General features: G+C 41.7%; 1 protein-coding gene across 1 annotated transcript in view; it reads left to right on the top strand.

Annotated features, from left to right (window-relative positions):
- Positions 1–23,484, top strand: part of LOC126390321 (cytoplasmic phosphatidylinositol transfer protein 1-like) — a 107,791-nt gene that overhangs the window by 60,407 nt on the left and 23,900 nt on the right. Inside the window, exon 2 of the mRNA XM_050044573.1 lies at positions 21,398–21,546. Coding sequence (XP_049900530.1) covers positions 21,398–21,546 — 149 coding nt within the window. The remainder of the gene's footprint in view (positions 1–21,397; positions 21,547–23,484) is intronic.

Genomic DNA, 23,484 nt, shown 5'->3' with positions numbered 1-23,484 from the left:
GGATTTACAGTCCCTGTGTTGGCCAGCAAGGACAAGGAGGCAGGATCTACTGAGTCAGGAACCATCCCCTTCTTCTTTCTTGGTTCAGTTCTCTCTTGTCACATCCTCCCTCATGCTTTATTCAGTCTCCCTCTTACTCTTTCCCACTCCTCGTCTTGACTGTCCATCATTTGCTGCCTCTCTCCCCACAAAGTACTTAACTTTCTCATGCTGTTTGCCACCTCAATGTGGAGTGCCTCTCTTTATTATTCTCTCTACATTAATTCAGATTTTTTTCTTCCTTAGAGTCTGTCTTTCATATTCCTTTTCGCTCCATCAGTCCCATCATCCGTCTTGGTCTAGGCCTTTCCTTAGACTTATTCTCTCCTCCATTATCTCCTCTCTGCTTGTCTTCTCTCTGTTTTGGCTGGATCCTGCCTTCCTCCTCATATTACCACCTGTCTCCCCCTCTCCCCGTATCCATTTTTCTTTTTAATGTGCTCAGGGCTCTGCACCCCCTCTGCTCTCCTTTTTTTACTTTGCTTTACGACTCCCTGTGATATTAAAAATCCAGCCCCGTCACAAATTGGTTATACCGGAGGCCTGCTTAAAAGTTTTTAGCCTATTCCCCATTCTCACATTCCTCTTGAATCATAATTCACCAGCCGCACCCAAGCCTAAATCATAACCAGGCATTCTCTTCGTTGCTCCTCTAACAACATTTCAATTAAAAATGTTTTCATGAAATGAAGATGAGACCGTGTGAGAGCTCTCATCAGGAGATGATTTCCAGTAACAAGCTCTGAGTTTGTGCCATCCCACTGCGACGGCAGCCCTCTTATAGGGACGATTCTAATATTAGAAAATGTTCTTGTGTAATGTTTCATTGCTTAATGTGTTCAGTATTGTTCTGCAGTATATTAAAGTATGCATATATAGGTTTGCAATACACTGTAATATATAGCTATGGTTCCTTGCCTTTTTTGGCTTGTGATCATTGGAATTGAAGCACTGTTTTCCTGAAACCCCTTGCTTACCAGTTTCGACTACTTCAAATACAAACTGAACGTATCGTGTTGTTTGAATAGTCTGTACCGTCCTAAAGATTCAAAATGATCCACAAGGATAAAAGCAACAAATATTTCAGGAAAGCTTAAAAAGCTTTTTTTTTACTTCCCTCATTTTGTGACCCCTCAAATTTGTCTTCATGGTCCAACCCTCATGTTGGGGATCCACTGATATATAGAGTACAGCTCCTTTCCCACTGGACAACAAACCCACTAACAACCACTAAAGCCCCTTTTCCAATTAAGAAAAACCCCACTAACACCCACTAACATCTGGCTTTTGTATTTAATGGGAAAGGTTACAATCTGCATTCACTTCTGGAACACATGACTCTGCAGTAGTCGCAGGTATTTATCAGCTCCAGCTCTGGCAGTGATGGTGATATGACTTCTAGGTGGATACACTAATATTGGCCCCTTTGTGGTGTGATGTAATGACAGGACACCACAAAATACCGTTCATCTCCACCCAAGCAGTGCTCGAACGTCTTCTAAAATTAAGTCTGCATCGACTTCGAGAGAAGAGAGTAAGTAAGAGATATAAAAAAAGAAGGAACCACTGTAACATTTTCACTGGCCTTTGTATTGCTTTCTGCTGTTTACTAACCTGTTTTCTGTCCTGTCTGTGACGTCAAGCGTGACACACCAGTTAAAAAAAAAAACTGGCAGTCAGAGAGACGTCGTCGGGAATCAGAAAGCAGTTTTAACAGGTATTCCGTTGTTAAAAAAGCGTGCATATACTTGCTAATTTTGGTGAATAAATGGTATAACGTCTTACGTTTGTCTGTAGTGGGAAAGGTTACAATCTGCATTCACTCTCAGGACAAATGACTCTGAGGTCTGAGGTATTTAACGACTCCAGCTCAGATCAGCACCGATCTGCAGTGATGGAATCCTAACACCCGGGCTGACACATTAATTTTTGCAGCTCCTGTTAATTCCAAATTAGTCAGCACTAAGTTTGAAAGAGAGACTAAATCAGTAAGAGACATTTTTTTAAAATAAGAAACCACTGTAACGTTTTTACTTGCCTCCATGCTGATTTCTACTGTTTGTTAACCTGTTTTCGGGTGTGTTCGAGGTTGAACGTGACACACCAGAAACAAAAAAGCAGTGTACATAGCTCTGGTCTACTGACAATGGAAAAGCAGTCATTGTTCTATCGCCATAATAATTAAATCATTTTTTAACCTTTTACATTGTTAAAAATTCCAGCTTTTTCCAAATTACTGAAGTTTCTGACCTGCCCAACATTCACATTTGTCTCTGTCAGGCACAGCTTGTTGCAATAATCTGTGTTTTTTAAAAGCTCCTGAAGGAAAAACGTGGTGAAACTGTTGGTCAAGGATGCAAACTTGTGTTATGAAGCACAGTAAAAAATCCAGAGGTCATGTAGAAGCAAACTGTCTCAGCAGGATACCATTTTTCATCACCAGGCTCATACTGTCCGGTTTTCTGAATTAGAAACATCAAAATTGCTAAGAAATGGAATTTAGCCGTGACTACTCTATGATATTAATTTTCATTTCAGCAATGAAATGGGAACCCACATGTAATTTGATAGCAGCAGGCTATTAATTAGGCTGCTCTGACCTACCGCTTACCTCCATTCATGTTCCTCCCAGAGGCTTTCTACATCCATCTCTTTTTTAGCAAATGTGGGTTGGCATTAATTAATTGTTCTGAATGCAGAGTTGGTGATCAGTTAATGAATACAGTCAATTAGATAATCACTCAGACTGTGAACATGACAGAAAATGTGCGAAATTCTGTGGTTTTGAGGGCTACTGAAGAAAAAATAAAGTGTAGAGGAAGCTGCCGGGGATAAGTGATTATTTTAGTGCTGCTGCTCTATGGAGGTGGGTGAGGAAAAAGGTGTTGAGTGTTTCAGGTGTGTGTGTGTGTGTGTGTGGGGCATACATTGCATAGAGTAACTACATCCCCTTTCACCCACCCACATGCACACACATACACAATCAATGTGTGTACACTACATCATCTGCCCACTTTGAAAAGACGGAGCTGATGACACCCGGGGCATTGAACATATGTTCTGCCCTCATTCACCCTGCTCCAAACACCACACACACACACTCACACAATCACTCTCACAACACGGTGGCATGCTGCAGAGTGCTCTTCACACCACTCTTTTATGACACACAGGCTGCAGCAGCTGTGGGCGCCCATCTGCAATTCATAGCACACTATGATGACCTTCACCTCAATGCCAAAAGCTAACTGGGTTTCCGCCCAGCTCCAAACAGGCCAGGAGGACTTGACTTCCTCTGCTGTTACGAGCATTTTTCAGTCCAGACAGGTGTAACATTATCCTGACAAGCCCGGCATTTGAATTTGCTGTCGAGGGAAATTTTAATGTGGAAATATCGGCCAAATACTCTGGGATGTTTTTAATGCTGCAGCTTTGGCTCCTGGGACAGCAAGTTGCCAGTAATAGATTACCTTTTGTACTCTGTGTAGATCTGCCAACCTGTATCCACATGCCCATGCAGCAATTACGACTGATGATGTGGATGCCGCATTAGAGCAATGCAGTTATCAGGAAATAATCCACACTCCTGGCCAATCAGAATCAACATGAACATTTAAATGTTTAAACATTTAAATGACAGACTGGCATTTAGAAAATGTGAGGCTGATATATATTTTTAAGTATTAGTAATTTACTACCTGGTAAAATCTTTGAAATGCTCTCTTATCTGAGTCATGAATTAAACATTTCTCTTTCTAATACTTTCCTTTCTTCGTGTTGTCCTAACCAGCATCTTACTCACAGGAAAGCATCCATCTAACTGTCTCTGGCAATGAATTTGTATGTGTAAATGTGGACTGTGCATCATCTGTGTGTGCACAGGCCTGTCCGCATGTTTGATGATATGATGAATAATAATAGTCCTGTCTGAGGGGAGGCGTGTGTCCCGGGTGTATGCCTCAGCTGGCTGGCACTTTATCCCACATAAGCAGGAACTTGAAGCTGACAGGTATCAGGTTGAGTCACAGATGGACACCTCAGCACAGCTTGTTTCACTTAAAGGTCAAGGTAGCAGCCATCAAAATCAGTATACAACAATTGAAATCAGTTTTTGAAGTATGTTTCCTATTTAGATATGCTATTTCTGTGGTTGCTGGGCCTTAAAAGTGTTTGTATTGACACTGATAAGTAATCAGTAACCTTTGGGATTAAACTGGATTAAAAATTTTCTGTTTCTTCAAGAGTATTATCATATCTGCTATTCACTGTGTGGATGCTTAGTCATTATGGGATATTAGAAAATATTTAGCCTTAGTCTCTATACAGACTCTACATTCAGTGAATGTCTGTAGGCAAACCCTGGAGATCTTGCCTCCGGAAGAAGAGCGGAAGAGCCCTGGTTTCCGTTGCTAGGCTGTTAGTAGTCCGCGTGATATTGATCAATCACGTTTGAGCCGGCTGCAGTTTGTTGCCAGGTTAAATGGTCCGTGTGGTGAACTAACGAGGCGGAACATAATTGGCGTCACTGCAAACTCTGAATCCATCTCAATGGTTCAGGATATTTACTTAAATATAAACGGAAGTCGGAAACGGAAATTCACCTCCTCCGCCCAAATCAAACCGGAATGCCAAGAGTCTGTATCGCCGTCTGCTGGAAGTCAGACGCCGAATACAGCCGATGGGTTCCAAGAATGATTTAGCCTCAATCCAATACAAGGACAAAGGTGTAACGTGTTAGAATTTTTAGGACACTGATGGCTCTGGGGACTGCAGTTCGTCCACTGCTTTGGTCCAGACTGTACTATTGGATGGATTGCAATGAAATCTTATACAGACATCCATGGTTCCCACTTAAACTACTTTTAAACTACTACCACCAGCAGGAGGTTCTTAATGCAATGTCTCAACAACTATTGGATGGATTGCCATAAAATCTGATACACCCATGCCCCCTTTCCGTAATGAAATACGATAATATAATAATTTAGCACTATCATTAGATCCAAAATATAGATTTTTTCCCCAATACAATTCATTCCCATCAGTCTCAGCTGTAGTTTAGCAAACACGCTAAACTAAAGGTGTTTTCATGCAATTAATTTGCATGGCATTGGAAAACGGCATTGAAACTGTTGTTTTTGTCACAAAAACTTTCACACAGAATGCAAATATTACACAATTTTCTTCAGAATGATGTCTCTTTTTCTGAGCTTTTGCACCACGATTAAAGGCATCAACCAGTCATGTTGTGCATACTAATGAGAACTATAAAACAACAACAAAGAGGCTCCATAGTCCGTAATAAGACAGCAAGGAGTAATAAAGTTTCCTGTTTGAAATTCATTCTTGACCAAGGCAGCGCATACCAGATCTTCTCCTTCCATTCCTACCTTTCATAGTAAAAGCTCTAGACATTTACACTGTATAAATAACCAGAGGGAACTCAAATTCACTCAGAGCATTTCACTTAAAGGAAAGTCAATAAAATAGCTTACAGTAATTCAGGCTATGCAACAACTTACCTCAGACCGACTGCCAGAAGCTGCTCTGGATCAATAAGGTCCTGGTAGATGCAGGTGAATATTTTGCATTTTCTTGTTGCTTATTCATCACACCATTTTGAGTATGATGAGTGTCTTGATTTCAGCATTTAGCCTAAATATAGCCTCACAGAGCAGCTAGCATGGCTGTAGTCCATATTGCTGTGTAAGACCTAATGGATTGCTTTGTGTCAGCCTGCACTGAACGTTTAGGTAGGTAGGAGATCCTGGGGTAGACCCAGAACATGCTGGAGGGATTATATATCTCGTCTAGCCTGGAAACGCCTTGGGGTCCCCCAGGAGGAGCTGGAAAGTGTTGCTGATGAAATGGACGTTGAGGGTGCTTTGCTTGGCCTGCTGCCCCCACAACCTGGCCCTGGATAAGTGGAGGAACATGGATGGATGGACTGAACATTTAGTTTTTAATTTGTCCGTTTCTTGTCCAGGAGAAACGTGATGCTTCATGTGGAGGATAGGACAGAGATGTACTGTAGATGATCTCTGTCCTGCATGTTGCTTCCTTGTGTTAATGGTGCTCAGATTGTACAGGCTGGGCAATGCTGATAACTTGTTGTCTTTTTCTTTTTCACTCACTCAATCACTATCTTTCCCATCTTTTTGTTGTCTTGTTCATTTGCCCTCTCTGTCTCCTCTCTCTTGCCTTCATACACACACGGACTAATTACACTCCTGGTCCACCTATTGACTGTCAGGCCTACAGCTGAAGGATAATCTTATCTGGAGAGAGCAGCCCAGTGCACTGCACACTGCCGCCCAGTTGATTAAATGTGCACAGAACCCGGGAAGAAGATTGCGTGTGTGTGTGTGTGTGTGTGTGTGTGTGTGTGTGTGTGTGTGTGTGTGTGTGTGTGTGTGTGTGTGTGTGTGTGTATGTGTGTGTGTGTGTGTGTGTGTGTGTGTGTGTGTGTGTGTGTGTGTGTGTGTGTGTGTGTCTTTGCCATCATAGGTAATGAAACTGCAAAGTGATGGGCCCATAGCTGTGCCAGCAGTATGGGATTGTGTATGTATGCATTTACATGTTTGTGTGTGCGCACGTGTGTCGATGGATGTTGGATGGTCTGCGAACCAGTATAGTCCTAGCTACAAACCAGCAACTCTCCAGTCTATATATTAATAATATTTGCAAGTCCCAGTGGTGCTCCATGGTCACAAAATGCAACTGGAGCTGCTCAGATGAGAACCACACCTTGCCTGCTCACACTATCCCCCAGGAGAAAGTTATCTGAATGGTTAGAGGAGTGTGTGTCACATATCATGTTTGTGAGTCATTATTTTTGTGTGTCTGTGAGAAGGAGAGAGCCACAGGAGCGAGCGAGAGAACCGAAACTCCAAGGCGAGTGTCATGCTGTTGGTTTAAAATAAAGCATATGACCATTTCTACTCAATATTGGTGATATAATCATTACATACATTGCACATGGAACAAGCCGCGATACATCGAGTATATCTGATATATCGCCAACTCCTACGTGCATGTATTTGGACTGTGAGAGGACTGCAAGAGCTGACACAGGGAGAACATGCAGACTCCACACAGAAGGGCCCAAGCTTGAAATGTGAAATGTGCATTTTCACAAAGCTGAAAACAGACCATGTTTAATTAAGAAAGACAAAACACATTTTTATTATTTCAGAAAGAAGATGGTAGAGAAATAGTAGGTGTGTTGTTGTGAATTGCTGCATAAAAAGTATGTTGGGCCAGAGGCAGATTTTCAGATAAGATATTCTGGCAGCTTGTCTGCTCAGAATAGATCTCACACAGTTTTCAGCCACACTTCTGGCGGAATAGAAATCAACAAAATTCCAGGGTAAAGCAACAAATGGGGAGGGTGTTTGAACAAATTACCGTTACATGTTGCCAGCAAGGTTACCCAGTCTCTGGGTTTACTCAGGGATCACCCGTTAGTGCCGCTATGGGTCACAAGGGAAACATCAGCCGGTGAATAAAGCATGCTGTTTGCCTTTTAAGTGATTTCTCTGCTATTTTAAATGTACAAATAATATACAAGCAGGAGGAAAAAAGTCAATCTACTGCAACATACATTTTATAAATTTTAGTTTGTGTGGAAACTGGTGTCAGAATGCCAAACATTAATTCTCATCATAAAGAGATGTTGGAATGTTCCAGCAGTGAAAGCCTTTATTCTTCTCACGTCCCCCGTTGTTTCCTGATATTGGTCAACTCAGTCTGGTCTAATTTTGCACCTCTGTCCACATTCCCACCACCGTCTTTCATTACTCAAGCCACTATCGCCTTGCTAATGCAGCCATCCATCAGTGTGAAGGGCGGAGTGTTTGTGGGAGTGAGACGTTTTTTTTCCTGTTATTTGAAGTTCAAGTTTTCCTCAGAATTTTCCTTACTCAATTTTTTTGGTAATGGGTGCCACGACCTGTCAGAGCATCAATCCTAGCCCTGTGACATCTGTGGGAGACAGATCAGATCGTACTACTTTGACGTAGCAATGCTCGTGTTGGAGAGATGAGGAGGTGTTCTTTGTAGGTGACCGCTACCATTGTTACAATTTTATTCACGCCAGCCCTGCTTATTGGTACTTATATCTATAGGTATAGCTATACTGTAGGAGTAAGCTACAGCTAGTTGCTTTAGGAGATATTGGAGCTACAGCTAGTAATAACTTTAACATTGCTCTAGACTGTGACCTTTTTATTAGCATTTTGAGACTTACTTATACCTCCACACCAGCGACAACTACGGCTGGAGGCATTACATTTTCAGGTTGGTCGGTCCCATTGTCATGAATGCAATATCTCAACAACGCCTTGAGGGAATTTCCTCATATTTGGCACAAGGATCCCCTCTGACTTCAGCGTGAACTGATTCCTTTTAGTGGTCAAAAGGTCAAAGTCATTGTGACCTTAGAACATTTTTATGGCTATAACTCAAGAATTTGTATGCTAATAAATGTTAAAATTTCCCACAAATGTCAAAGGTCATCTTCTCTGTGACATCGTAACATTCTGCAAAAATACTTTTCTGGCCATGATTCAACACCAAAACAAGCACGGCACTTGTGAACAGCTACAAACAATATAGTAGGCAAACAAAATGCCTTTAGTTAAATGAATTATGCTCAAAAAGTGACCAACATCCCATGAGCTCGTTGCAATTTCTGCTCTGAAATATGACCCAGTACCAATTTAAGGTTCATGACCACTGTTCTAGTACCAAATAAAACAGGAAAGAATCTCTGATAACAAAGAATTTGATTGAACATGTGAAATTTAGTCGATCAAATAAAGACGTGAAATATGAGCAATGTGTAGTCTCCTATTACATTCTAGCTATCAGAAGAGAGGTGTATTTTGAAAGCATGTTTTAATGACTAACATTAGGAAACAAAGGGTGCATCTTGGGGTCTGGAAGAAGAGCATAGTGGAGATACTGGAAAATGAAACAGGCAAAGCAAAGTATTATTCAGTTATATTCAATTTCTTATATGTCCAAGGCCTCTACATCGTTGTATGTTTTATAGACAATACAGTCCTGTCAGAGAATACGCAATATGTTGCTGTGAACATCGAATAAGGAAAAAAACACATTTGGTATTGTCTAGTATGAGCAGAGTTTTCATTTTCAATCACGATTGGTTGATTATTTGATTGTTAATATTACCTATGATCACTGAAGGAAAGTGCTTACAATTTACAACCCTACTCCAAAGTAAAAAAGATTTCAGTTGACTGGCCTGAGTCATGTTCCACATGAGTAATGAAAAGGAAGGAGTCTGGTGTTTTTATTAATGGTCCAACACTATTCCTGTGGGCTGTCTTCTAGATAAAAAAAAATCTCCTCAGGTGATGTTTTTAAAATTGCTATTAATAAAAGAAGGCCACCTTTCTGCTTGTGTTACCACAGGTCCTCAGCGTGTGATCATAATAGCACTTTATACATACGTGCTTCCCACACAGACTCATTCCACGGGTAAGCAAGGAAAGCACACTGAGCTCATCTATACAAGCTGTGAGCCGAGGATCATTTTTATGCTTTCGCCATCATCTTCTTAGCTATTTCAGTCTTTGAGGCGTAAAATAAGCAAGTAAAATCACATGAGCTTTGGGTCAAGAAAGGTTCTTTTTTTTCCCCTCCAAAGTTGCTCTGATAAGTTGTCCGTGTTTTAGTACCTGCCAAGCACAAAATGGTCTCTGTGTTGGGCTGCCATGGTGCTCCCAGAGGGCATTAGTGTGGCCCGTCTACAACTAGAACACAGTGATTAGAAGAGCTGTTAGTGTAGCCATTACTGCACAGTGACATTTAAAAAGAGAGGTGTGCTGACCTGGGTGCAGAGGAGCAGTGCTGTTTGACTCTCTAGGTTAAGTATGTCCTCACTGGTACTTTTATTGTTGCTGAAAGTCTTCATGCAGAAGGTCATGTATTCTGCCAAGGTTACGTTTAAAATGTAATATAGAATAGATCAGAGGAGAATAATAAAACAATGAACGATCTTGTATTAAAGAACGTCCTCCTATTTATTTAATTAGCAAAATGTAGCCAGTTCCTTGACCCAGTACTGCCTCCTTTTGTTGGAAACTTCCATTTTGCATTAACTAGTTTTAATACATGTCTTATTCAGACCATGATAGATCACACTGTGTCTCATTTGCAAATGCAAATTTCATTCCCACCCGTGAAACGTAATTTGCGCTCAGTCAAATGAACCAATTAGCTGAGTTTATGGAAGCAAAGTGTATAATGAGCTAGTAAAACATTTGGCTGAAGTTAATTAATTGCTTTCACATTAATAACTATTCACATTAAAATCCATTCATCCATCCATCCATTTCCAGCTGCCTATCTGAAGCTGGGTTGTGGGGGCAGCAGGCTGAGCAAAATATTCCAGACGTCCCTCTCCCCAGCAACGCTTTCCAGCCCCTCCTGGGGGACCCCGAGGTGTTCCCAGGCCAAACGAGATATATAATCCCTCCAGCTTGTTCTGGGTCTACCGTGGGCCTCCTACCTGTTAGACTTGCACAGAACACCTCTAACGGGAGGTGCCCAGGAGGCATCTTGATCTGATGCCCAAACCACCTCAACTGACCACTTTCAATGGGTGGCTCAGCTCCCTCTTCACCACGACGGTCCGGCACGGCGCCAGCATCGCTGCAGATGCTGCGCTAAACCGCAGATCCATCTCGCGCTCCATTCTAGCCTCACTCGTGAACAAGACCCCAAGATACTTAAACTCCCTTGCTTGGGGCAGCAACTCACTCCCAACCTGGAGGGGGCAATTAATCGTTTTCCGGCAGAGAACCATGGCCTGGCTCCAGAGGGGGGGCTCCGATGTACCCGTAGTTGGGGAAATACTCGTTCCCGGAATGTGCCCTGTCATCGTGGGCTTCTTGAACTGCTCTTAGTCTGGCCCCTCCCCTGGGACTGCTTTGACTTTGGAGACCCTACCTTGGGTAATTAGCTCCCGGACAACACAGCTCCCGAGATCACATGGACACGCAAACCCCTCCACTACGTTAAGGTGGCGATTCTTCACATTAAAATATGCATTTCAGATTTCAGCTCACATTTAATGTCTTGTCAGTTGCTAACATCCCCTGAAAGGTTACGTGCATAGGTATATAACGGTATATAACTGTTGTAATGGTGCACATAAAAATGGCTACCAACCTGATCATCCTGCCATGTTTATTTGAGCAGGAATGTCTGTTGTACTTTTATTGTATTTCTATGGTTGTCCTCCTTTATATAAACTTATATAGAACAGGGGGATTCTTGACATAAAATAGTGGGCTGTCTAACAGAAACATTCATTTTTGATGTTACCATTGATGATAGTTGGGCATCGTTATAATATACAGTGGATTTTTCATATCTGCCCATGCTTTGCAGGTGCCCCAAACCAAACCAGCACATAATGTTTGTGGATGGGTGTGGTTTCCACTTCATGTAGGTGTATAACATTTGACAATGTTATACACCTACATAAACATTCCTGGTTCTAGTTTACCTTATTGGAACTCATCCTCAACGATAATAAACTGAACTCAGACTAGGGCTGGGTGGTATATTGGTTCGTACCAAAAACCGGTATTTATTTTCGTTATGATATGAATTTTTCATATACCGCAATACTGGTGAATAGCCCAAACAACGTCCGGAACGTGCGCAGCAGGAAAGTGTTTCAGCGGGGACCTATTTCACCGCTGCACACCACAGGCGCGCTTGAGCAGGTGAGAGTGAGAGCATATAGAAACGTTTAGAGGCGAGAATGGCTGCCGGAGAGAGTCCTGAAAGTGAAGCAGCTGTACACGATGACCCAGAAGAACTCATACCAAAAAGAGCAGTGTTCCCCTATATGCAACTAGCAGCGGCGCACCACCGCTTACAATTCTCCTCTGCCCTCTGTATCGCGCACGGCGGAGTTTCGTCCCGATGCGCGCACACCCACACACACACACACACACATACACAAAGCGCACACACACAGGTGAGCACACTAGAGCACGGCTCAGGCCACATTTTCCTGACCGAAATGACCCGTCCCAAGTCCGAGACAGTTATAACCGAGCACAGCACTAATGGAGCGGAGCTTGTGTTGCGTTCAGGCGTTGTCAGTTAAATAACAAATTCCGGCACTTGAATAGGCCATAGCACAACACAGCAGCATGTCAAGTTGGCCAAACCTGAGCAAAATACCGTGAAATACCGTGAAACCGATATGATTTTTTCTTAAAACCGTGATATGAAAATTTTGTCACACCGCCCAGCCCTAACTCAGACATTTTCTTGCTAAACTACTTTAATGTTTGCAAATGGGGCAAATCGTGTGGCTCCTGTCCAAGGTCCCATCTCTACATACAATAAAAAGCCAAATCAAAATGCTTTCATCACTGTTTGTCCGAGCGTACCACTGAAGCCAGAGCACTTGAGGTCTCCATATCTTTCACGAGTGATGTTGTCGCTCAGAATAACGAGAGAGATTATCTCTCAGTAGACGGAAAATTATTCCACTCTTCACTCTATCCATCCTCGCCTGTCTTGGTTTATTGCTCTCATTCATTTGAGTTCCCACTCTCCATCCTTTGTGCACTGAGGCCTGGGAATGTGGTGATATACGACAATGTGCAGCCTCCTAATCAGGACTCCTCCTCTCCCTTCCTCTTATCCTCTCTTCTCCATCTGCTGATTCACCATTTCTATCCTACACTGTTTTGTCTTCTCATTATTTTTTGCTCTTTTGTCTCCTTTTCTTCCTTTTTTTCTCCATTCTCATCCCCCTCAACAACAGAACTGCATCTTTACTGACAATAAAATGATGCCAGGCCCTCTCTTCTTTCGCCCCCTACTCCACTTCCTTGATGATGGTGCTGTAGCAATATCGACTGCACAGAAATGCTGAGGGAGTCCAGATGGACCACATATTGATTGATACAGCTTAACGCTGCAATGTTGTTTATTGATATTGTGTTTCTCCAGTCCAGTGCTATGTCTGGCCCGTCTCACAACTAGTCTAGACCTTTTTAAGCCCTCAGAAATGTGAGCAATACTACAGTGTTCTTTTTTTTCTTTTTTGGTAATGAATGAAACTATTTGTGCTGAAGGGCTTGTTGAGATTGCAGTGAATTAACCACTTTCTGCTGGTTGGGCAAGGACTGTGCTATTACATAGAAACACTTCACGAGGGCAGAAATAAATGACATGAAATTGAACTAGATTGAAAAAATTGATGTGTGAATAATTTAAATTACGTCAGATGCAGCTGATTGAGAGTACTGTTATGCTTTGAGCTGTGAGTGCCAGACATGCTAAATGCAAATAAACAATTTTATTCACATATTTTACTCCTCTGTCACAAAAACATGTTAAAATAGGGTCAAGTTACCTTTTACCTAGAATTTAAACTTAAAAGAGCCCAAATGAACATACACTGCTCAAAAAATTTGGACGTGTCTGGAACACTTATTACACATCAGATCTTAATAAATGAATCACTCAAGTTGAAAATCTTTACTGATGTACATTGTATAATTTGTTGAGAACAAAATGATGCAGCAATGGTCAATGGAAACCAAAGTCATCAATCCACTGAAAGCTGGATTCAAATTCACACTGAAAATCAAAGTAAAAATTGAAATCGCAGGCTTATCTAACGTGCATGGATTTTATCACAGTAACTCATAATTTGACTTAGTCGTGTGTTTGGCCCCCTCGTGCCTGTATGCTCTCCTGACAACATCTGGGCATGGTCCTGATGAGTCGGTGGATGGTGTCCTGGAGGATCTCCTCCCAAACCTGGATCAGGGCACCAGTGACACTCTGGCCACATGAGGCTGGGCATTGTCCTGCACCATGCTTCTTACATGGACAGATTGATATACCAGAAGTTTAACTGACTTGGTATTGTACTGTGATGATTAAGTGTTCCCTTATTTCTCTGAGTGGTGTATTTAGTTGAAGAAACTGAATTCCAGTTTGTTTCAACTCTACAGATAAAAATCTCGAAGCTGGCAGAATAACTGTCAAAACAGCAACTAGTGAGTCTGTGTGCCTTCTGTTTGTGAGTCCTCAGTTGTGTTTCTGAGAAAAGAAAAAAGTATTTATGATCACACTGTGAGATCAGTCAAATCAATGGCTCACAAACTTTGTCTTTATTTTTAAATGTTGAAATGACGAGTCGTTGGTTGCAGATACAGATGCTGCAGCAGGACATGGTTGTCGGTTATTTCACACCTGTCAGAATGCAGCAGTGGATTTTGGGTTTCAGCGACCTAAACCAGAACCCTGTAATAGGGGGTGATGATAACAACACACTCTAGCTCATTGGCATTGATTAATGAGCAACAACAAACCACAGTGCCTCGTCATCAGACAAATCGAATAAGGATGAGGCAAGTACTGGCCTCTTTGTGCCGGCTGCGTCATGTAGCTAAATGATCAATCACGCTGTGAAGATTCCAGACAAGAGACAGAGTGAGTAGTGCTTCAGCGCAGCAGCGTTCTCTGAAGTGATTGCCTGTTTTGCTTCAACGAGGGGGAAAATAACAGGGCTATTCAACCAATAAGAACAAGCTTTTTTTTTTTGTTCTGAAAACCTTCACTAATATACCGTGGCCTGATTTGACCTGTTCACGGTTGAGAACATTCATCATGATGTCCTCAAACGTTTAAATAATCGCACCGACCCCTCAGGCCAAGATAATGTATGCACGTCCTTGATATTTTTAGAAGTGGATGACAACTAAAGCGTATTGATGACAGAGCAAATAGAGAGGGACCTTTCTTGTCTAAATGTTGATTAAATCAGACTGTCACACTGTACCGCTCTCTCATTTTTCGCAACAATATCCTCACTCTTTGGCAAAGGACTCCTAAAAAACACCTTTATGCTCCCTTGTCCTCCAATTAATTCCCCCGTCAGTTTGTCCTCTGTCTCAGTGCCTTTAAATCCACCCAATTCACCTCCCTCATTTCGTATGTGGCATGAAGAAGAGGGATGGCGAGTATCTACATTATTTACAGTAGCTCTTAAACTGGCAGGCTCACGCTCACCACAGCTCAGAGCTGTTTTTAGAAACACCGCCTTTGCTTTCGAGACTTCAATGATAAGGTGAACTTTTATTAATGGAGCCGATGCGGGCAGGATTGAGGAGAGAAGTGGCTGAATCGACTCAAGGTGATGCAGAAAGAACATGTTATGCAATTTGTTCTGGCTGCTACATACACTCGATAAGGGATAAGAGTCGCAATGTAATAACTTCAGCTCATACGTGCTGCATTATTAAATGAATACACAAATGGGCAGAGGGCTTTTTTTCCATATGAAACACTGAATTACACAAGCTTTTCTATTACAGCTCTACCATGTTTGGATTTGTACATTTGAAAGGATGTTCACTTTTAAGGGCTGATCTTCTTGATCTTACTGTGACTGATTAAACTGTCGTAACAGTGAACACATTACTGGCAGACTATTAAACTACTGAATTGCCTGATCATTAAAACACAAACTGTCTACCCCCATATCAGTATTAGATAACACATGGAGACTGGTCATTAATTTCAGAACTGTGATACTGGCTCCGCTGCACATAACCTTTACACTGCACGGGTCATCTTGGGGCTGATCCGGCCGACCCTCAAAAGGTCCTTTAGGTGTGCCGTGAGTGCTAGAATGTCTTCTTGCTTGATGCCTTTCATAATCTTTCAACATGACAGCCCTCCACTACACTGCACTTACTGAAAGGCTACTAAACTTTGTAGTGGCTGCTTGATTCTGCTCCACTGCTGCTCAAGTTGGTTTAGGACATTTTAAGCACAAGTTATATAAGATAAAACTTTAATTAATAGTTTTATATTAACAATAGATGACATTAGTACTTGTATGTGAAAGGGATTGCTTGTAGTGATGAAGAAACCTGCAGGTAATCATCACTTGACTTTCCATAGCGTCTTTCAGTTCATTGTTTTGGTTCTCTATACTGTTTTGAGGGGAAAAGTGCCGAAAACTCTCTGTATACATTTGCCTGGCAACAAACAGACAAAGTTAGCAATTGGCTGCATGAACATAGTGGGACATTGAGCAGCTAAAGACACAGATATTTCCCTCAGTAGGTGGTGGAGACCAAAAACAGAGCTGAAAGAGGAGTGAATATTAGACTTATATTCATCAGCTGACCAGAATCACAACTCCAAATGATGAATGCTAATAGGCAACTGTTTGCTAATAATTTGGCAGTATCAGCTATATTGAATAATAAATAATATTTCAGTGGTGTGAACACTGATGCCCCCAAGTGGCCAAAAAAAGGTAAAGAATACTTCAACATTTTGGGAAAAAAGCTTAAATGTTTTTCCAAAGAGTTAGATAAGAAGATTGATAACAGTCTCATGTCTGTGTTCAGTATAGACCTAAAGCTAAAGCGATTAGCCTAGCTGAGCATAAAGACCGAAGGCAAGAGGATGCAGCTGAAGTGATTCTGTCCAGAGTCTAAAAACATGCATACCTGCACATCTAACTCCCTCACAGAAAGCATATTTCCCAAAATATTGGACTGTGCCCTTAATGAATGATAAATTGGAAATATGTAAATAGGTAAAGTATTTCTGTTGAGGTCAGCTCAATCTAGGAGTTTTATCAAGTTTGAGGTGTGGGGTATATTTGCCTGAAAAATGACAATCGTATCAGGAAAAAAACCAAAGCACACTTTCAGATTTCTCTTTGGAACTGAGGCTCTGCATTGCTCATCACAGGGTAGACACTGCCAAAGATGCTGCCAAAAAAAGAAAGTTTTTTTTTTTTGATAACACGTTCCTCACTGTGGCAGACGTCAGCCAAACACTGCATGTTTTAATAACTCTGGGCTTTACCTGCTTCTGTGTCTGGCTTTCTAGTCTGAGAATTCTTTTTCTCAGGCAACCGTCATCAGGCCTGGTATTGTGTGTGTGTGTGTGTGTGTGTGTTAACTTAAAATGTGTGGCCCTTTTTGACACCGCAATCTTACACGTATACCATTGTCTAGAGAGTGGCGGCCTTGGAGCAAACAGATACAGAGGAAGTGAGTCATTGCATCGCTGCCCTTTTAAAGCTTCACAGTGTAACTAGTCTACAGCACCACAGAGGACACAGAACCAAGGTCCTGCAGCTGTGTGTGTGTGAGACCTATAATGCATAGATTGTGTACATAATGAGGCAAAAGTTTGGTGATGTATTGCTGAGGAATGTGTTTGTAGGAAACACTTTTTTATCAGGTTGACGGTATATTATGCGGCTTGTTGAATTTGATATACAAGGGCATTGCATTAATTACTGGTTACTTTGCTGTGAGAGAGTAAAACTACATAATAGTGTGTTTGTGCGCACTCCTGTGTGTCTGTACACTGTAGGTTTCACCCTATCTTAACCGAACTTGAATGTACATGCGTGTCCATGATTAAATGCTGTTTTTAAATTAATGCATGCAGCAAACCTTTCTTTTATTTAATGGCCGGCCTAAAACCAGCAGAAAAATGGTGTATGAAATGCAAAAAAAGGGTGATGCTCATTTTCCTGCAGCACACTTAAATTAATCAGATTAATCAAAAGCCATTCTAATTCATCACCCTTGTCCTACTGCAGGTTAAAGCCTCTTTGCTCTGGTGGGAGTGTCTATTTTTCAGATGATTACACTCTTGTCTCTGGGGCAGAATTGGCCATTGAAAGCTCTGTTGAGCACTACAATGGCCACCTCAACCAAACACTGAGACTCATTTAATACAGAGATTTTACTTTTATGGAAAATATTCAGGAGAGATGATCAGAAATCTGTTTTTTCTACTAGACGATTAGTTAATTTGTCAAATGTATAGTGTTTAACATACTGTACATATTGCATTGCCTGAAAATCACAATTGACCCTCATGAATCTACTCTGAGATAGACAGACTAATAATCTCAGATAATGATGTTTTATATGGACCAAATATGTTGTTTTTGCAGCATTGCTTTGTTAACGTAGCTGGGCATTGTGTCCTTTTTTTGTTATTCGGCTAAATTCAAATGGAAATAAGCATAGACTGTATAGAATAATGGATGTAGCCACCTAGACATCCCCCATTGGTTTGGGGACTGTCATTTGGGCCGTCTCCATCTTGGATTTTTGGAGCCAAAAATGAATGTATTTGGACGAGAGGGTGGAGATAACCCTAATGCTAGAGTTTACTGATGTATGAAAAACTTGCCATGGTTTTGAACAGTGGTTACAAAACTTTAAGAACCAGCCACAACTCAGCCCTGAGCAAGAGTGACGAGCCTCTATTAACCAATCAATGGACTGCAGTGTTTCTAGCTCCACCTTTTAGCATCGGATCAGTGTGCTTGGTACCCCAACAGAGAGGTAACCATAAATGGGGACGGTAAGGAATGGTTTTATTGGTACTATCCACAAATTCTATACGGTGGAAAAAGAAAAATAACTGCTCTAAGGTGTACCAAACTGAACTGAACTGAACCGACTGATTTGTGGAAACCAGGCTTTATACTCTGTAAGTCTTGGGTTACATCATAGTTACATTACCTTGCCAATGTTGTTGTAATAGCAACTTGTCAATGGACTGCACCCACCTGTCACTCAAAGCTGCGCCCTTAAAATCTCAAATCGGTGAGTTGTATAAAAATTCACCCCCTTACAGTTGTCATGAAGGTGGATAATTGCTATAGAGACCAAAACAGTTTCATGTACCAGACTGTAAACATGTTTATTTCTGCTGTAAAGTCAGCCATGGGGATTGACTGGCTTCTGGAGCCAGCCTCAAGTGGCCATTTAGAGAACTGCAGTTTTTAGCACCTCCACACTGGCTTCATTTTCAGCCCCTGAGGTTGCCTCTTGGAAATAAGCAACCAACCTTTAGTTTCTTCATTTTGGATATTCATTGTACTGAATTTCATGAAGCATCAAACATTGGCACGCAAGTCGTAAAATCTGCAAGCCACAGATGCCCTCACTATGCAAGTGCTCAGTTTTACACCTTTCCACCAGGCCTGGTGTAATGACTTGCACGGCTTTACATAATTGTTTCATTTATTTTAGCATACCTCTGTAAAATCTGCATATCCATCAGAGGTTTACACCAGCAGCCAGGTGCTGACACCATTTTGAGCCCCTTCCCCACCTGGGAGCTATTTTGGGTGAGCACCTTACATTTTCCCCCTGACAGCATTTCACAGCTCAGCCAACAGCCATGACAGGTAAAGGTCAGGGAAAGAGAAAATGTGGAATCCAGGGGAATAGGGTTGATTTAGCGCTCCTTCATAACCAGTGCCCTATACTTTCACTACTGAGGTTTCTTTTTCAACTGAGGCACATGTGTGGAGCAGAGGAGCACAGAGGGAGGAGAAAGCATATGGTGCAGGAGTGCAGCTGCACTTGTTCACAGCCTGTAACAGATTAAAGGATTATGAGCATTACTGGCCATCATCAAACCATCTTTTTCTCTTCTAATTTTTTCTCATGTTTTTACTGTCTTACTAACAATCTCTTGTCAAATATCCCTTTGTATCTCTTATTATTCTGTCTTTGATTTAATTTCAGCCCCTCCCTCTCATTAAAACTCCTCAACTTTCCGTCCTCTGATGCTCCTCAATCTCTCACTCAGCTCCTTTTCTCCCTCTTTGAAATCCATTCATTTCCATATCTCTCTTGCTCCTTCCCGGGTCTTTTGTCACCAACAGAAGCTTTGGATTTAGAAAGTGAAGATTAAAGATCAAAAGCAAACAGAAGTGCTGCCTTCAAATCAGTCAATCCACAGTTTATTGCTTGAATGAAGTGAACATCCTGCGGGGCATCAAAAACTAAATGCTGTAATTGCATGGCCGGAGTTTTTAATTAGCTGAGCACGGTCTAATGTGTACAAATGCCACAGAGTCACAGTCATTAAAACAGAAGTAGCTTAGCCTGAAACCAACTGTATGTCTGGCTTTTCACTGAAGAGGTATTATTGCTGCAGAAGCTGATATGACTTTGCTTTGTTATTCTGACCTTTTTCTCAACTAAGTCTTCGAAATAAGGCAATAAATAAACAATGGGTTTTGACTCAGGGCCAAGTGGACAGAAAGTTTATGGTCAGAGCCATCCAATCATCTGCTGTTCACTTTCAGTTTCTCACTTTCTGTCACCCTCAGGGCAGAATTAAAGAACAGTCGAAGTAGTTTGTTATTTCAAGTCAGTATATATATATTTGTTTAAAAACTGCTTCATACATATTCTCCAACAGTGAAAGGAAAGTATCATTATTGCTGTGTGTAATTATTAGTTAGAAACAAACTCACATTCTGCATTTACAATCAGAAATCAGGACTCAAAACCATGCTCAAAAAGAAACGATTACAATTTCACATTTCGTGTCAGTGCATCACATTACCTGCAGATTTAATTTCCATGGTTTCTGATTGCGAGTCCTTTATCATTATCAGTGTTGGTATTGTTCTTCCTGTCTTAGCCTCCTGTTCCTGTCATCATTCTGCTTGATGACAAATTAGCAAGTGATGGTCTAATGAGAAATGAGAGGATACAGGTGGGATAATGAGACAATGGCTTTGTTGCACTGCATTGACCATGTGAATGATTCCTGTATTTTAGTTTTTTTGCACTCTTGACATATGTGCATTTATTTAATGAAGACTGCAATCATTCAAGAAAAAATTAAGGTTAAAAGTTCATTCTCGAAACAGCAGTTAAGAAAACACTCTCACCACGAGGTCCACCTGGACAAGAATGCCTTTACAGCCGCAGTCAGCGATTCTAATTGAATACACTCTTTGTCTAATTCAGTGAATATCTCCTCTCGGTCTGCTAGCTGCACTTCGGTGTGTGCACTGGAAAACAATCTGGTGTACATACACAGCCCTGGCTCTGTCGGTTGGAAACAAACAAAGTGTGCTCAGACTGAGCCACACAACGCTATTCCAGCCAATCAGCAACAGGGGGCATTCAGGCTTGTGCACAGGACAGAGGAATGGCCAGGGATGTATGAAGAGAGGCAGTGTGAACAAGAGGGATGCTTCTGAAGGAGCACTGATTGGAGGGCGTATTTGTTTGAGTGCTGCGTTCAAATCTTCTACCAGAATGAACTACATTAACATAACAAGAACATGTGTTACAATCAAAAGCTCCAGAACAGCTACTAAACAGACCTTATGGTGACTTATCTATGAGCATTTTAGCTGCCAACCTATCTGAAGCCTTACACACAACGTGCTCATGTTTCTAGGTTTCACTGCAAGTTTCCCAAAATGGTTGTTGTCAGACAATAGCATGTGAATTTATCCTGTCTGTTTGTCTTTGTCTTCCAGTACCGGATTGGGCAGCTGTACATGATCAGTAAACACAGCCATGAGCAGAGTGACAGAGGGGAAGGAGTGGAGGTCGTCCAGAATGAACCGTTTGAAGACCCGGCACACGGCCAAGGACAGTTCACAGAGAAACGAGTCTACCTCAACAGGTCAGTGGAACGTGTCTTCTCTGGTTGATCGTTGAACTTAATTTATGTGTGTGGCGTACTGATAGTTTGCACCCCCTCCACCAACCCCCCTCCATTCTCCCACATTTTCACTATGGGGGATAGTAAGTGCTTCCACTGATACTCTTTGGTAACTGGGGATGGTTACCGATAGCTACTAGGAGGAAAGCAAAAATGCTGGTCCTGCAGTGGTTGACGCACTTCCTTTGAGGCTTACTGGTAACCAAGCTAAACACCGGTGTTGTCATTGTGCATTTTATAAGGCTGAAAAGGTTTGCAAACACACAAATACACACAAGCTGGTCACTGCAAGTTGTTACTGGCAGGTTTTCTTTAGTTACTTGTCCATCACAGTTATCTATCACCCATTACTGATGCATCTCACTGCATGCTATGAGCCTCGGTGTGGACTGATAGGTGTGTTTGCGCATGTGTGACCCTTCCACTCACACGTTAGAGCCACAGGAAGCAAAGAGAGATGACAGAGTATTGGATGGACAATGTGTGAAGAAAAGAAAATGACAGAGAAAGAGAGAAAAAAATAAGGGGCAGAGAGGGAGAATAGAGAGGTGGGGACAGAGATGCTGTAGGCCATTTGTTTAAGCACAAATACCTGTGTCAGCGTTCGCTATGCCAGGGAACTAATTATGCTGAGTCAGCACAGCTCTGCTCTTCAGTGGAGAGGAGAGGGAAGGAGAGGGGAGGAAGGAGACAGAGAGAAGTTGGGCCTCCATTCAGGTATTTCCCTGCCATCTGTAATGTATTTAATAAGAGAATTAGGAATAAAAAAGGACACTTATTAACAAGATCCACAATTTCCCTGTATTCACAGTGGCTCAGGGCTTTGTTTGGACAGTAAATAAATCCTGGTTTGAATAGCAAAGAACTGGAAGTTGTTTAAAGGGCTGTTCCATGACAACCTCTGAGACATGCTGAAGCCATTGCACCTTCTACGTTTCTCCAGTCTCTGTTGCGTTCCTCAGGTCAGTTTATTTATTTCACAATACAGTTGGGTTTTTGGAATTGTTTCTTTAATGAGATTTTGACCCATGAATAGAATTTTAATAGAGATATTATAAAGAAAGAATCCATTTACATCCGCAGCTCAGATGGAAATAGACAAAACACTGACCTTTCCAGAGGAGCTGACATTTTGTTAAGGTAAAATGTTAAATTCTCAGGGTGAGCACGCGATGGGAATCACATGGAAAGCAGTGCCTCTCTCTCTCACACACACCCATTCAAAGTAACGCTTCAGTCCTGGCATTAAAGGGCAAAGGTGATTTGTTATAGAGAAGGGTTTTTTTTTTTTAATTTTTGTCATTCTGTCAGGGGAGCAAACTTAACACGTTGATGCTGATGAACACTGAATAGCACAGTCTCATATAACCTGTGTAAATCTGTGTGTGCTATGAATGAAACAACTCACTCCTCAATGAAAACGGAAGGAAAAACAGAGGCACAAAAGAACAGAGAAAAGGCAACATCTGCAGTGTACGATGAAAAAATAACCAAACTATGTGACGAATTTCAGTGAATTAAACCAATATCCATGACATTACATCAACTTATGCAGAATCATGTTATTTGTTATGTTAAGTTAATGTGATCTGACTATAACCAACCACTGTTCTAACCCATTCAACTGGCCATTCATCCGGCTCTGCAGAAGCTAAACATTTAGCTCTGGTGCACCAGCAGGGAAGTCAATCTGGACTCGTTCTGTCACGCTTCAACCACCCCATTAGCCCTCACAATCTGCCTCACACTGTACTTCAGTATTTGGCCTAATCCCAATCCGACCTGAACATCGATTCCACGCTTGTTCCATCAATAAGCTTCATTAAGAGCAGAGAGGGGATGGTTGATTCTGTGATTGAATAAAGTCTTTCCTTGGATGTCTTCAACTAAACCGGGGTG

The sequence above is a fragment of the Epinephelus moara genome, chromosome 5 (genome assembly GCF_006386435.1).
Source record: "Epinephelus moara isolate mb chromosome 5, YSFRI_EMoa_1.0, whole genome shotgun sequence".
NCBI lineage: Eukaryota > Metazoa > Chordata > Actinopteri > Perciformes > Serranidae > Epinephelus > Epinephelus moara.
This window is presented reverse-complemented; position numbering and strand designations above follow the sequence as displayed.